This window comes from Rhinopithecus bieti, unplaced genomic scaffold (genome assembly GCF_001698545.2).
Source record: "Rhinopithecus bieti isolate Rb0 unplaced genomic scaffold, ASM169854v2 scaffold_8307, whole genome shotgun sequence".
Classification (NCBI taxonomy): Eukaryota; Metazoa; Chordata; class Mammalia; order Primates; family Cercopithecidae; genus Rhinopithecus; species Rhinopithecus bieti.
Window position 1 is genome coordinate 377,956 of NW_016806443.1, and position 17,024 is coordinate 394,979.

The window sequence follows — 17,024 nt, forward strand, 5'->3', positions numbered from 1 at the left end:
AGTGAGAACATATGATGTTTGGTTTTCTGTTCCTGAGTTACTTCACTTAGAATAATAGTGTCCAGTCTCATCCAGGTCACTGCAAATGCTATTAATTCATTCCTTTTTGTGGCTGAGTAGTATTCTATTGTATATATACACCACAGTTTCTTTATCCACTCCTTGATTGATGGACATTTAGGTTGGTTCCATGATTTTCCAATCGTGAATTGTCCTGCTGTAAACATATGTGTACAAGTGTCTTTTTCATGTAATGACTTCTTTTCCTCTGGGTAGATACCTAGTAGTGGGATTGCTGGATCAAATGGTAGTTCTACTTTTAGTTCTTTAAGGAATCTCCACACTGTTTTCCATAGTGGCTGTACTAGTTTACATTCCCACCAGCAGTGTAGAAGTTGTTCCCTGATCCCTGCATCCACGCCAACATCTACTTTTTTTTTTTTTTTTTTTTTNATTGATTTGTTTGAGTTCGTTGTAGATTCTGGATATTAGTCCTTTGTCAGATTACAGATCGTGAAGATTTTCTCCCATTCTGTGGGTTATCTATTCTGCTCACTGTTCCTTTTCATGCAAAAGCTCTTTAGTTTAATTAAGTCCCAACTATTTATCTTTGCATTTGCTTTTGGGTTCTTGGTCATGAAATCCTTGCCTAAGCCAATGTCTAGAAGGGGTTTTCCAATGTTATCTTCTAGAATTTTTACAATTTCAGGTCTTAGATTTAAGTCCTTAATCCATCTTGAGTTGATTTTTGTATAAGGTGAAAGATGAGGACTCAGTTTCATTCTCCTACATGTGGCTAGTCAGTTATCCCAGCACCATTTGTTGAAAAGGGTATCCTTTCCTGACTTTGTGTTTTTGTTTCCTTTGTGAAAGATCAGTTGGCTTAAGTATTTGGGTTTATTTCTGGGTTCTCTGTTCTGTTCCATTGGTCTATGTGCCTATTTTTATACCAGTAAGTACCACACTGTTTTCGTGTCTATGGCCTTATAGTATAGTTTGAAACCAGGTAGTGTGATGCCTCCAGATTTGTTCTTTTTGCTTAGTCTTGCTTTGGCTATGCAGGTTCTTTTTGGTTCCATATGAATTTTAGAATTGCTTTTTCTATTCCTGTGAAGAATGATGGTAGTATTTTGATGGGGATTGCATTAAATTTGTAGATTGCTTTTGGCAGTATGGTTATTTTCACAACATTGATTCTACCCATCCATGAGCATGGGATGTGTTTCCATTTGTTTCGTTTGTGATTTCTTTCAGCAGTGTTTTGTAGTTTTCCTTGCAGAGGTCTTTCAACTCCTTTGTTAGGTATATTCCTAGGTATTTTATTTTATTTATTTATTTATTTTTTGTGGCTATTGTAAAAGGGGTTGAGTTCCTGATTTGATTCTCCACTTGGTCACTGTTGGTGTATAGAAGAACTACTGATTTGTGTATATTAATCTTGTATCTGGAAACTTTGCTGAATTATTGTATCAGTTCTAGGAGCTTTCTGGAGGAGTATTTAGGGTTTTCAAGGTAAATGATCATATTGTCAGTAAATAGTGACAGTTTGACTTCTTCTTTACCAATTTGGATGCCCTCTATTTCTTTCTCTTGTCTAATTGCTCTCGGCTAGGACTTCCAGTACTATGTTGCAGAGGAGTGGTGAGAGTGGGCATCCTTGTCTTGTTCCAGTTCTCAGAGGGAATGCTTTCAACTTTTCCCCATTCAGTATAATATTGACTGTGGGTTTGTCATAGATGGCTTTTATTCCACTGAGATGTGTCCTTTGTATGCTGATTTTCCTGATAATTTTAATTATAAAGGGCTCCTGGATTTTGTCAAATGCTTTTTCTGCATCTATTAAGATGATCATGTGATTCTTGTTTTTAATTCTGTTTATGTGATGTATCACATTTATTGATTCACGTATGTTAAACCATCCCTGCATCCCTGGTATGAAACCCACTTAAGCATGGTGGATTATCTTTTTGATATGTTTTTGGTTTCAGTTAGCTAGTATTTTGTTAAGGATTTTAGCATCTATGTTCATCAGGGATATTGGTCCATATTTTCTTTTTTGTTTATGTCCTTTCCTGGTTTTGGTGTTAGGGCGATGCTGCCTTCATGGAATGAGTTAGGGAGGGTTCCTTTTTTCTCTGTCTTGTGGAGTAGTGTCACAAGGATTGGTATCAGTTCTTTGAATGTCTGGAAGAATTCTTCTGTGAATCCATCTGGTCCTGGGTTTTTTTGTTGGTAATTTATTAATTACCATTTCAGTCTCACTGCTTGTTATTGGTCTGTTCAGGGTATCTAATTATTACTGATTTAAGCTAGAAAGGCTGTATTTTTCCAGGAATTTATCCATCTCTTCTAGGTTTCTAGTTTATGTGCATAAAGGTGTTCATAGTAGCCTTGAATGATCTTTTGTATTTCAGTGGTGTCAGTTGTAATATCTCCTGTCTCTTTCTTTCTTTCTTTTTTTTTTTTGAAATGGAGTTTCACTCTTGTTGCCCAGGCTGGAGTGCAGTGGCACAATCTCAGCCTGCTGCAACCTCTGCCTTCCGGTGTTAAGCGATTCTGCTGCCTCAGCCTCCTAAGTAGCTGGGATTACAGGTGCCTACCACCACACCCTGCTAATTTTTGTATTTTTAGTAGAGATGTGGTTTCACCATGTTGGCCAACCTGGTCTCAAACTCCTGACCTTGTAATCTGCCCACCTCAGCCTCCCAAAGTGCTGGGATTACAGGCGTGAGCCACCATCCCTGGGCTATCTCCTGTTTCTTAATGAGGTTATTTGGATTTTTGCTCTTCTTTTGGTTAGTCTTTCTAACCAATTTTATTTATCTTTTCAAAAAACCAGCTTTTTGTTTTATTTATCTTTTGTTTTTATTTTGTTTCAATTTCATTTAGTTCTGCACTGATCTTGGTTATTTCCTTTCTTCTGCTAGGTTTGGGTTTGGTTTGTTCTTGTTTCTCTAGTTCCTTGAGGTGTGGCCGTAGAGTGTCAGTTTGTGTTCTTTCAGTCTTTTTGATGTAGGCGTTTAGGGCTATGAACTTTCCTCTTAGCACCGCCTTTGCTGTATCCCAGAGGATTTTGTTCAGTTTGAAGAATTTTTAAATTTCCGTCTTGATTTCATTTTTGACCCAATGCTCATTCAGGAACAGGTTATTTAATTTCCACATATTTGCATGGTTTTGAAGGTTCCTTTTGGAGTTGATTTCCAGTATTTTCCCACTGTGGTCTGAGAGAGTGCTTGATATAATTTCAATTTTCTTAAATTTCTTAAGGCTCATTTTATGGCCTGTTATATAGTCTATCTTGGAGAAAGTTCCATGTGCTATTGAATAAAATGTGTATTTTGTGGTTGTTGGATGAAATGTTCTGTATATATCTGTTAAGTTTACTTGTTCCAAGATATAATTTAAATCAATTGTTCCTTTGTTGACTTTTTGTCTTGATGACTTGTCTAGTGCTGTCAGTAGAGTATTGAAGTCCCCCACTATTATTGTGTTGCTGTCTATCTCATTGCTTAGGTCTATTAGTAATTGTTTTATAAATTTGGGAGCTCCAGTGTTGCATATATGTTTAGGATTGAGATATTTTCCTGTTGGACAAGGACTTTTACCATTATATAATGTCCCTCTTTGTCTCTTAGCTGGCATTGCTTTAAAGTTTGTTTTGTCTGATACAAGAATAGCTACCCCCTTTGCCGGGCGTGGTGGCTCAGGTCTTTAATCCTGGCACTTTGGGAGGCCAAGTCGGGCAGATCACCTGAGATTGGGAGTTCGAGACCATCCTGACGAACATGGAGAAACCCCATCTCTACTAAAAATACAAAATTAGCTGGAAATGGCGACTCATGCCTGTAATCCTCGGCATGTGTATATACTCAGGAGGCTGAGGCAGGAGAATCACTTGAACCCAGGAGGCGGAGGTTGCGGTGAGCTGAGATTGTGCCATTGCAGTCCAACCTGGGCAGCAAGAGCAAAACTCCATCTCAAAAAAAAAAAAAAAAAAAGCTACCCTTGCTTGCTTTTGGTGTCCATTTGCAAGAAATGCCTTTTTCCACCCCTTTACTTTAAGTTTACGTGAGTCTACATGTTAGGTGAGTCTTCTGAAGGCAGCAGATAGTTGGTTGGTGAGTTCTTATGCATTCTGTGGTTCTGTATCTTTTAAGTGGAGCATTTAAGCCATTTACATTCAGTGTTAGTATTGAGATGTGAGGTACCATTGCATTCATCATGCTATTTGTTGTCTATGTACTATTTGTTTCTGTTTTTAATTTGTATTTTTGTTTTATAGGTCCTGTGTGATTTCTGCTTTAAAGAGGTTCTGTTTTGATGTGTTTCTAGGATTTGTTTCAAGATTTAGAGCTTCTTTTAGCAGTTATTGTTGTGGTGGCTTGGTAATGGCAAATTCTCTTAGCATTTGTCTGAAAAAGATTGTATCTTTCCTTCATATATGATGCTTAGTTTCACTGGATACTAAATTCTTGGCTGATAATTGTTTTGTCTGACAAGACTGAAGATAGGGCCCCAATTGCTTCTTGCTTGTAGGGTTTCTGGTGAGAAATCTGCTGTTAATCTGATAGGTTTTCCTTTATAGGTTACCTGGTGCTTCTGTCTCACAGCTCTTAAGATTCTTTCCTTCGTCTTAACTTTGGATAACCTGATGACAATGTGTCTAGGCAATGATCTTTTCATGCTGAATTTCCCAGGTGTTCTTTATGCTTCTTGTAATTGGAGGTCTAGGTCTCCAGCAAGGCTGGGGAAGTTTTCCTTGATTATTCCCCCAAATATGTTTTCCAAGCTTTTAGGATTCTCCCCTTCCTCAGGAACATCAATTATTCTTAGGTTTGGTCGTTTAACGTAATCCTAGACTTCTTGGAGGATTTGTTCATATTTTCTTATTCTTTTTTCTTTGTTGGATTGGGTTAATTTGAAGACCTTGTCTTTGAGCTCTGGATTTCTTTCTTCTACATGTTCAGTGCTATTCCTGAGATTTTCCAGAGCATTTTGCATTACTAAAGTGTGTCCAATGTTTCCTGAATTTGTGATCATTTTTTCTTTAAGCTATCTATTTTCTTGAATATTTCTCCCTTCGCTTCTTGTATTGTTTTTTGGATTTTCTTGCATTAGGTTTCACCTTTCTCTGGTCCCTCCCTGATTAACTTAACAACTAACCTCCTGAATTCTTTTTCAGGTAAATCAGAGATTTATTCTTGGTTTGGATCCATTGCTGGTGAGCTAGTGTGCTTTTTGGGGGTGCTAAAGAGCCTTGTTTTGTCATATTACCAGATTTTTTCTTCTGGTTCCTTCTTATTTGTGTAGGCTCTGTCAGAGGGAAGGTCTAGGGCTGAAGGCTGTTTTTCAGATTCTTTTGTCCCATGGGGTGTTCCCTTGATATAGTACTCTCCCATTTTTCCTATGGATGTGGCTTTCCGTGAGCTGAACTGCAGTGATTGTTATCTGTCTTCTGAGTCTAGCCACCCAGCAAGTCTACCCTGCTCTGGGCTGGTACTGGGGGTTACCTGTATAGAGTCTTGTGATGTGAACAATGTATGGGTCTCTCAGCTGTGGATAACAGCACCTGTTCTAGTGGAGGTGGCAGCGGGGTATAGTGGACTCCATGAGGGTTCTTAGCTTTGGTGGTTTAATGCTCTGTTTTTGTGCTGGTTGGCCTCCTGCCGGGAGACCGCGTTTTGCAGACAGCATCAGCTGTGGTAGTATGGAGAGGAACTGGCAGTGGGCAGGGTCCTAGAACTACCAAGATTATATGCCTTTTGTCTTCAGCTACAGGTGGGTAGGGAAGGACCATCAAGTAGGGACAGGGCTAGGTGTGTCTGAGCTCATACTTCCGTTGGGCGGGTCTTACTGTGGCTGCTGTGGGGGACAGGAGTGAGGTTCCCAGGTCAATGGAGTTGTGCACCTAAGAGGATTATGGCTGCCTCTCCTGAGTCATCCAGGTTGTCAGGGAAGTCAGGGAAGTCGGGGAAAGCCGGCAGTCACAGGCCTCCCCCAGGTCCCACACAAACCAAAGGGCTGGTCTCACTCCCACCGTGCCCCCAAACAGCCCCGAGTCTGTTTCCGGGGTGGGCAAGCCGGGCTTGAAAACTTGCCCCAGGCTACCGGCCTGCCACCTTCAAATGGAAACAGCCTGGTTCTTCCTCTGCTGTGGAGTCTGCACACTGGATTCGCACCCTCTCTCAAGTTCTGGTCAGGAGGCTTCTCACCCTATTCAAATTGTTACAAAGTCAGCTGGAATTTTCCTTCTCCCTGTGATGCTTCCCCCTCCCCCCACCCCTGCTTCTCTGGCTGCCCTCCCAGTGGATCCCTGTGGTGCCAGACAGGAATGGTCTGATTGGGGACCCAGTGGGCTCCCAGGGACTTTCTGCTGCTTCCTTTACCCCTGTATTTTTGCTTGGCTCTTTAAATTGACTCAGCTCCAGGTAAGGTCAGAAACTTCTCCCACAAATGGACCTTCAGTTGCTCCAGTGGGCGTGTGTATTCAGGAGAGGAGGCTCTCCTTTTCTCACTTTTGCAGTTGGGGCACTCACAGTATTTGGGGTGTATCCCAGATTTTGCAGGAGCAGTCCGCTTCCTTCAAAGGGTCTGTGGGTCCTCCCTCATAGGGATAATTTATACTCACTGTTTAAGATTCACCTTCTCTGAAATCCCGCCACTTATGACAACTTGGATGAACCTGAAGGACATTATGCTAAGTCAAATAAGCCAGACACAGAAAGTAAGTATTGTATGATCGTATTTATACGTGGAATCTAAACAAGTCGAACTTGTAGAAGCAGTTTTACCATGGTTGCCAGGGGTTGGTGTGTGGGGGAAATGGGGACATATTGGTCAAAGGGTATAAACTTTCAATTATAAGATGAATAAGTTCTAGGGACCTAACTCACAGCATGGGGAAGATAGTTAATAATACCGTATTGCTTACTTGAAATTTGCTAAGAGAATAGATCTTGCATATCCTCACAGCACATACACACAAATGCAAAGGGTAACTGTGTGGTGATGGATATATTGATTAATATGATTGTAGTAATCATTACACAATGTATATGTATATGAAAGCATCATATTGTACACCTTGAATATACACAATTTTTATTTGTTAATTATACCTCAATAAAACTGGAGAAAAGATTCACATTCTCTGAGAAATTTTATTTAATCCCTTCAAGCTGAGAGACTGTCCTCTATGCTGTGGGTAACTCTATTTTAGTCCCCATGTAAATGTGTTTATTTGTCTCCCCTTCTGATCTTTATCTTTGCATTTCCAACATTTAGCACATTGCCTTGATGCAGAGTTGAGGCTCAGCATAGGAGACGCTCAACATAGTACAGGTTGAAGGAATGGTTGAATTAATTAACTGATAGCTTAAAACCCTCCATTTTTATTTTTTAAAATAATATTCCTAAATATATTTTGTTCTCTTGCCAGGGTTAAAACTCATATGTTACTTCTCTACCCACTTGCACAGACTTGTAAGGTCTTTTTAAATCCCATCTGTGTGTTTCTTCGTCAGCTGGAAACATTTAATGTCTTCTTAACTTGGAAATCTCCTGTGAGCTTTCTTCTGGAGCATTTAAAAAAAGATTATAAATAAGTATCAATCCTTGAGGAGCTGAATTCTTTATACGACTCCATCCAAAGAAATCCTTGATTAACTTTACTATTTAATTCCTATTTTGACCTGATGCAAATTTTAGGGTAAAGGGACAACCTATGAACCTTTGAACCTATGGTATCATCAGCTAAAATAAAACAACCACAGACACCACTACCACAACATACATTTAGGAGGTGACAGTCATTAATTTCTCTTTTATCTGTGTGCCTATTTACTACATTAAGTTTACCATGCTTGATGTCCTTTGGGAGAAATGGTCATGCCTTGTCAATTTTCCTTACATAAACTCTGCAACCTGCCCCTTTCCCCTCTCCACTGCTGTAACGTATATTTGTTATGTTCACTGATCCAGTCCTTTTTCGCAGGCTTCAAGGACTTGCTATTTGGGCTCATGGATTCTGTAATTACCTTGGGCAGAGATGACAAAGCATAGGCTCCAAATTCAAAATACATTTGTATTTTTAACATTTCGAAGTCCCCATGGCATTAAAGTTACTACAATTTACTGTCAGATTACACATTGCCACCTTTTGAGCAAAAGAAATAATTTTAACGTTAGCCTTCTTGGTTAATAATCTATGTTCAAGTTTTTCACCTTTCAGAAACAACCTAAACCTTGACACTGTCCTTCTAAATAAAGAAGCATGAGGTATAGGTCACTTCAGAGGGAATTATGTATTAAGTTGACTGTACAGTAATATCAGAGAATTTGCTTCACCTCTTTCTGAACATTTATACTTTCAATTATTACTCATCTGAGGAGCTGTGATCCTTTCTAAACATTAAACTATTTATCCCCTAAGTTACACTGATGACTGTAGGTAGAGCTTGTAACATTGTGGGAAACATGAAAATCACTAAGATTATCACAGTACAAAAACAGTACACCAAGTCTGACAGATGTAAGGAATAAAACAATTCCATATTCTTTCTATACCTTTTTTCTATTTTCCACTTCTATTACATTTCTGATGTGCTGTGTACTCAATCTTGTGAGAGAGTTGGAAGAAGTATCATTATCCCATTTTTACAGATAGAAAGACAGACACCGAAAGAGGAGATGAGTTACCCACCTCATAGTGCTAATGACAGAGCTAAAACTAAAACCCAGACCACATATACAAGGGGGAAATCGTAGCAAGCCAAGAAAACCATAGAGTGTCTTTTTTTGGGTAATTAGTGAGTATGAACAGTGGGATGATAGCTACTTCGTTACAAAATGTAGGGAGGACAGTTAGAAGTTAATATCTCCAAAACCTGAGTGAAGTAGCAGACAGCTTTTATTTTCAGAAGGGAAGGAACTAAAAATATAGTAGCACAAGCCATTTATTAACCTTAGGCAACATTATTCCCAGAGTAGCAGAGCCTTGTGAAAGAAGCATAAGATTAGCAATCAGTAGACTAGGTTTAGATCTCAGTTCCTTTACTAGTTTCTATCTTCTTACACCAAACACCTGTTTAGTTAAAATAGGACTAATAATAGCAGACTCCTTCCCTCAAAGAGTATTGTGATGATCAATAAGATACTATACAGAAGCACTTTATAAGCTACATGATATTATACAAATACAAGTCCTCATGCTGTGTAGCAAATAAGAAATTTTTCCTATGTAGGAAAGAATGGCACATAGTTTTTAGGATAAGGGCTTGGAAGTTACACTGATGTGGGTTACAATACAAGAAATACCACCATCTAGCTCTGCCACTTGGCTAAGAAACTTAGTCTCTTGAAACCTTAGTGTTTTGAGTTTTAAAATGGAATAATCACATCTCTCATAAGCTTTTATGAAGAGTATATGAAATGTTGCATATGAAGTGAATGAACTATTGTAAATGTCCCTTGAATTATTTTTTTTAACTTAAGCTTTTATTTGGGAATAATTTTAGATTTACAGAAAAGTTGCAAAGTTGGTACAGAGAGTTCCCATTTACCTTTTTTCCAGTTTTCTCCATTGTTAATACTGTCTTGCATTTGCCATTACAAAGATACGGATACCGATGCATTGCTATTAATTATTAATAATGGTTATTTGGATTTCAGCAGTTTTTCATGAATGTTTTTTCTGTTCCAGGATCTAATCCTCAGTACCACATTGCATTTAGTTATATCTCCCCAATCTTCTCTGTGACAGTTTGTCAGTCAATCTCCTGTTTTTCATGATGTTAGTGGTCTTGAGGAACACTGCCCAGATGTCATTTAGGATGTTCACCAATCTCATTTTGTTTGTTGCTTTTCTCATGATTAGACTGGAATTATGGGTTCCTGGAGGGAATACCACAGAAATGGCATACTTTTCTTGTCACAGTATATCAAGGGGTACATGATATCCATGTGATATCACTGATGATGTTAAATTTCATCACTTGGTTAAGGTAGGGCTTGCCAGATTTTTTTCTTGTATCTTGAGCTAGTTCTGATCACCTATCACTTAGATAGAACATTCTGTTTTCTCTCTTCCATCTGATGTAATGCCGTTCATTTACATTTACTGCAAATTGTCATCTCTGAAGAAATACCTTCTCTAGCCATTCAACCTAAAGCAGCTTTCTCCTTGCAAGTCAGTCTCTATGACACTTCACTTTTGTGTTTTCTTCACAGCATTTATTGTCACCTGAAATCATCTTGTATATTTGTTTATCTAGTTTATTTTTTGTCTGTAGGCCCTTTCCCCCCAAAAGAAAGAAGATCAAGGTCCTCGTAGGATTTTTGCATATCTGTACACTGGAGTCTAGCACAAGGGCTAGAATATGCTAAGTGCTCAGTAACTAATTGTTGAATAAATGTCAAAGAAAGAATGATATAGGATTAATTTATTAGTATTTCTGAAAAGGAAAAGAAATATAGCTGAATGGTGGTAGGTTTCATTTAGTGTTCTTAACTCAGTTGGTTTAATTTTAATGGAAAGGTTAAATGCAATTATCAACATCTATGGAATGAGGTAATCAGCGTCCTTGTAATTAAAGCTATCTTATAATGCACTTAATAATGTGAATGTCAGAGTGTTTTAGCTACTTATAAAGATTTGACTGACAAGGATTTGACTGAATAGTAATAGATCTTTACACATCTGCACTATTGGGACCTTTACTTGTTAACTGCATCATTGTTTATGCTGCAGAATTTTTATCAGAACCTGAAAGAATGTAGAAATAATAGATGCCCTTGATTATAACTTAAGCTGACTTCTTGATGTCTATTATCTTTTCATTTATACTTACTAAAAAATGAAGCTTTTTAATTTAAGTCTTTCCCCCATAACCCATTGTAAGATACCACTCTTTTTATTTTCCTTCTCAGGACTTAAAATCTCCAAATCAGAGAGATGAAATTGCAGGAGCCCGAGCCTCATTGAAGGAGAACTCTCCCCTCTTGCATTCAATTTGTTCAGCTTGTTTGGAGCATTCAGATGTTGCTTCCCTCAAAGCAAGCAAGGACACAGTTTGTGAAGAAATTCAGAATGCTCTCAATGTAATTTCAAATGCTTCACAAGGGATCCAGAATATGACAACCCCACCAGAACCTCAGGCAGCAACTCTGGGAAGTGCCCTTGATGAGCTGGAGGTAAGTCGGGAGAAAGATAAAGTGTGATCTGATGTCCCAATACGGTAATAATAATAATAAAACAGAAGAAGATCCACATGTTGGCGTTTAGAGCATGAGAAAATAAAAAATCCAGATTAGTCTCTATCACTTTCTTGAGTCTTCCAAAGAATTGATTAACAGGAAAATATTCTATTAGTATACTTCTGACTCCTGTACATCTCTGCCAAGGAAACCAATGAATTTGAAGTGTGATTATTAATTAGACTGAAATGATGACTTTCTTTCACGTAGATCTACTTATGAAGCATAAGATTTATTCACTCCACAAATACTTATTGGTATTACTGTTCTATGTGCTTGGGACATATCTGATCACTGCCTTTGACAAGTTTATACATTTTAGCGGGTGACTATAGGCAAAAATTAAAACCAATAAACATTGTAGAGAACACAATTGTATAGTATGTTACATTGAGAAGGTGAGATAATGCCAAAACCTTGAAAGAGTTCAGGAATCAGGCAGATGAAGATCTAGAGCAAAGGCTCGAAGGTATGTGCTCCATGTTTAAGTGACAACATAAAAACCAGGGTGTCTGGGTGGAGAGAGCAAGGCAAGGAGTAGTAGGAGCTAAGGTTACAGAACCAACCATTGAGGGCAGTGCATGCCTTTAAGGACTTTGGCTTTTACTCCAAGTTAAACGGGAATACACTGAAAGGTTTTAAGCAAAGGTATGACATGCTGAGACTTGTGTCTTAAAAGGACTATGATGGTTGCATAAGGAACATAGACTGAAGGAGAACAATGAGAGGAACTGAAAAACCAGGCCAGAGGCTATTGTAGTAACCCAGGTTCCATTTATACACTTTACATTAACCACTTCATGTTTTAGTTTAGACTAGAGTGGTGTTAGTGGACATCAGTGCTAAATTTTGTAAGTAGAGTCAACTGAATTTTGATCGAATGGATGTGGGACATGAGAGAAAGGAAGGAGTCATGGCTAGTGTTGTAGGCTGGGTCCTCCAGAATCATACACAGAATGGAGTTTGGAAAACAAGGTGTTACATTTGGGAAGGAAAGAGGGAGGGAGCGGGACTGGATAGAGGAAGAAGTCTACCTGAGATCTAGACCCACAAAGGCCTTCAAGACGCCACATCCCCTATTATAGAAGAACTACTCACCTTCCACAACCATACCCTTGTAATTATTTTTCTAATTAGCTCTTTAGTTCTGTATATCATCTCTCTGATACTCACAACAGAACTGGCCAGTCAGCAGGGAGCTCTGGTGAGAGCATTGCCCTCCAGAGTGTACCTTGTCAGGCAGAAATGGCCAGGCCTGTATGTCTCTTTCAGTCACTGGATACAGGTTACCCTACCCTGGGAAGGGTATGACCTTTAGGGGCTTGAAACACTATATATACATACATACTGAGTATATATTACTTTCATGCCATGATAAAGCTGGAAAAAATTATAAGTTGGACCATTGTTAAGTCAAGTCAGGGACCATCTGTAGTCTGTATTTGGGGAGTGTTGAGTGTGATATGTTGAAATTTGCTAGAGTAGATGGATAGGATCATACAGGTTGATTATCCCTTATCTGAAATGCTTGGGACCAGAAGTGGTTTGGATTTTGGAATTTTTTGGATCTTGGAATATTTGCATATGGCTAATGAGTTATCCTGGGAATGGGATTGATGTGTAAACATGAAATGCATTTATGTTTCATATACATCCTATACACATAGCCTGAAGATAATTTTATACAATATTTTAAATAATTTTGTACATGAAATGATGTTTTGACTGCATTTTTTTTTATACTTTAAGTTCTAGGGTACATATGCACAACCTGCAGGTTTGTTACATATATATACATGTGCCATGTTGGTGTGCTGCACCCATTAACTCATCATTTACATTAGGTATATCTCTTAATGCTATCCCTCCCCGCTACCTCCGCCTCATAATAGGACCTGGTGTATGATGCTCCCCTTCCTGTGTCCAAGTGATCTCATTGTTCAATTCCCACCTATAAGTGAGAACATGCGGTATTTGGGTATTTGGTTTTCTGTTCTTGCAATAGTTTGCTGAGAATGATGGTTTCCAGCTGCATCCATGTCCCTACAAAGGACACGAACTCATCCTTTTTTATGGCTGCATAGTATTCCATGGTGTGTATGTGCCACATTTTCTTAATCCATTGACTGCATTTTAACTGCGACCTGTCACATGAAGTTAGATGCTGAATTTTCCCCTTGTGCCATCACACTGGCATTCAAAAAGTTTTGGATTTTGGAGCATTTTGGATTTCAGATTTTTAAATTAGCAGTACTCAACCCATATAGCACATTTTTCGTAGTACTAAACAGAACTGTGTCAGAGAATGCTCCCAGAAGAGCTCCAGTTTATCTCAGACAATGCATTCTATATTTTAGGATTATAGAAGAAGACATTTCCAAATCATTCCTTCTTCTAAGACCTCTTCTGTTTTCTCATTTTAGTTGAAAGTGACTGCTACAGGCACAAAATGGCAACGGTTGGAGAGGAGGAGAAAGTATGCGTGGTGTGTGTGTGCATGTGTGTGTGTGTGTGTAACTTCGATGGGAGTGGGCATAGGCAGGGTAATATAGTGTTCTCTTTCTTAAGAAAGGCAGACTCACTTGTTCTTCATGAGGCAGGAGGGAGTCCAAAAGATATTTCTCTGAGATCTTAATGAGGATTCTAAACTGTCTGAACAACCCTTGAAATTTAGTTCTAGTCGAAGATACAGATGCGCAAACTAGTAAAAAATGCCTAAGTTTTCTATATTTTTTATATCCAAGTTACAAATAGCTGTTGCGGCTGTCTGAACTAGATAAAGCAGAATTTATTGAGCATTTAACCTTTTTTAATGATTTGGTAAATTAAATGGTTGCACTTTTCATTATTTACAGGAAGCTGTATTGGTAAAGCATCCAAAATAACCTTTGCTCTATTTTGCTCCTGCAAATATAATACTATGAAGTAAATTGATGTAGTAAATACTCTGTTGGGAGCAAGTCTCATTAAATGTTTATAGTGTGGAATGTATCAGAGTGCTTACTCACCAACCATGCTGAAGCTTTTGTTAAATTTTTCATTCTGGCCCTTGACTGGGTGTGGGTATGAAACCTGAAATTTATAAATGGAGAAAATAGAAGTTGAATTAGAACACTATACTGGCTAAATCAATTGATTTCTTGGAAAGGCCAGTGTGAATTATAAGGGTTTTCTTCTGTATTTGAGACTGAATGAGAGTTGAGAAGTGTCGAATTGTAGATTAAGACAATTTTGAAAATGTTTTGAAGCAAGAAACTTTGCCGATAAAAATTGTTTTGAAAATTCCAAGTCCATTAAGACATATTTTCTCCTGTGAGGAGGGAAAAAGCAGCTGTGGTCATTGTGGTACACAAGACTTATCTGAATCCTCATGCAATAAAGATGATAACAAATTATATGTATGTCTATTTTCTTATTTTCAAAGAGCTGTCATATTCACTTTTTTAAACCTTTTTTATATATTCATGTATCATCATTCATATAGTCATTGTTTACTGTTGTATCTCCAGCACCTAGAGTAATGCCCTAAATGTAGTAAGTGCTAGGTAAATATGAATGAATGAATATAATAATATGGCATGTCATTTTGTGATTTTGCAGTGAAAAGCATTTTTTCCTTACCCTTATTTTTTCTCCTTCCTCTGACTGAAAGTGGATGTATTTGGGGGTATATGGCTCTACTTTAACTTTTAACCAGACCATGAATTTACAGAGATGGCAACTACCAGAAGCACATGTAGGTGATACGCTGCTCAGAATCCTTTCTGTGGTAAGGCAGCGCAAAGAGAGAAAACTTTATATATATTCTCTTCTCTCAGCAGCTGTCCAGCCTTAGTCAGAGTTCCCTGTTACTTCCAAGATGCTCTTTTACTAAGGGTAATAATTTTGGGAAAGATACTCCTCATGTTCTTACATTTTTACCTTTAGGAGAAAACAGGATCTCTGTCAGTCAGATTAGCATTTAGAAGCTAAAGAAGAAATAGACATCACTGGTATCTAGAAGCACATCAATATGATTTTTTAAAATAGTTTGATTTCTAGATATATAGTGAGCTATAAGAACTAAAAGAGATGAAGAAAATATTTTTATATACATAAATATCTGATAAGTAAATTATGGAAATTATTTGAGGCTGATACAAAAAGCACAAAATCCTAACTAGTAAGCCAGCACCAGCATTGTGTTGGGGGATGGGGGAACTGCTTTTCAGTTATGGCCTGGAGCTTGAACTTTGAAAGACTATGAACTGAAGACAAAAGATAAATTCTATATCTTGCCAATTGGATAGTCCCATAAGATACATTTGCCTGTTACTGGGAATCTTTAAAATTTAACCACCTTGTTAGAGAAATGAAAAAAACACTAACCCAAATAGCAGAAGATATTGGGAGAACTTGACTAGCATAGCCTGGGCTCTGGGAAGCTCAGAAAAAAGGAACAGAATCCATGTTGGAATTTTCTAGCCATAGGCCTGTCCTTATCTGGACTTTGGGTCAGCATTCATATTATCTGTGTAGCCTCTAAAACCCTGTCCAAAAATCTAATTTAAAATTGCCTTATCCCAGCAATACCTCCAGAGATCTGCCAGAAGGAAACTCAAATTCTTTCTGCACTTTATACACAGCTTTCAAAAAATTCTCATACAGTTCCAAGGAAGATGGTTTTCACAAAAAACACAAATAAGCCATCTTGAGTAACTTCATAAAATGAGCAAACTACAGAATCCCCAATCTGCAAACACTGTAGATATTGAAATTATAAGGTACTGAAAAAAGTTAGTATTTTTGATATACATTATTCCCTAATGAACATGTTGAAGGAAGAAAAGACTGTCAGCTATCTAAAATGAAAACATAATGATGAAAATTCAACGGTTAGGCAAAACAGGTGATTAGATTAGAGAATTGGTGATCTGAAAGATCTGAAAAATATTTGAAGAGGTTACTTTGAGTTTCCCTCAGAAAGTCACAGAAGTAAAAAATATTTTTTGAAAAGCAGTTAAGATATATGCCATGAAAAGTTCTAAAATATTCTAATATAAAATTCAGAAGACAGAGAAGTATAAAACAGATAATGAGAATTTCCTAGTACTGATGGAAGTCACCATTCTCTATAGCTAAGGAGCCCAGTAAATCCCAAGCAAGATATATTTAAAGAAACCTATATTTACACGTGTCATAGTGAAACTGAAGAATGCCAAAGACCAAAAGGATATTTTTAAAAGAAAATAGGAAAAAAAGAATTACCTGTGAATGATGACTGATTACCTGTGAATGATAGCCGAGTTCTTAAACATGAATGCTACAAGACAGTAAATCATTCTCAGAGAAAATAACTGTTAACCTTGAGTTCAGTACATGATACAGCTATTTTTCAAGAAAAAAGATAAATATATTTTTACCCAGTCCCAAACATGAATAGTTTATTGTCAACAACTTTTCACTGAAGAAATTGTTAAAGAAAAATAAAAAATTATCATATAACAAGTGTGCAAATGCAGGAATTTGTAAGCAGAGGAAATGGTAAACATAAGTGTTTATTACTGCTTACATATTACTTTTTATAAATGATTAATAACTATGTATACTTTGTATAATTAATATTATAGAATGATTGTGTCTGGAAACACAGTGTATAATTAGGATGAATAGAATCATAGTTAAATGTTCTAGGGTCTTTATATATTTTTGGGAGAAGGATAAAAATATTGACTTATGGGGCGGAGCAAGATGGCCGAATAGGAACAGCTCCAGTCTCCAACTCCCAGCGC

At 37.6% G+C, this 17,024-nt stretch overlaps 1 protein-coding gene across 1 annotated transcript in view; it reads left to right on the top strand.

Moving 5' to 3' along the window:
* CTNNA3 (catenin alpha 3) overlaps positions 1–17,024 on the top strand; it is a 1,693,405-nt gene that overhangs the window by 375,056 nt on the left and 1,301,325 nt on the right. The window contains exon 6 of the mRNA XM_017876520.1: positions 10,927–11,190. Coding sequence (XP_017732009.1) covers positions 10,927–11,190 — 264 coding nt within the window. The remainder of the gene's footprint in view (positions 1–10,926; positions 11,191–17,024) is intronic.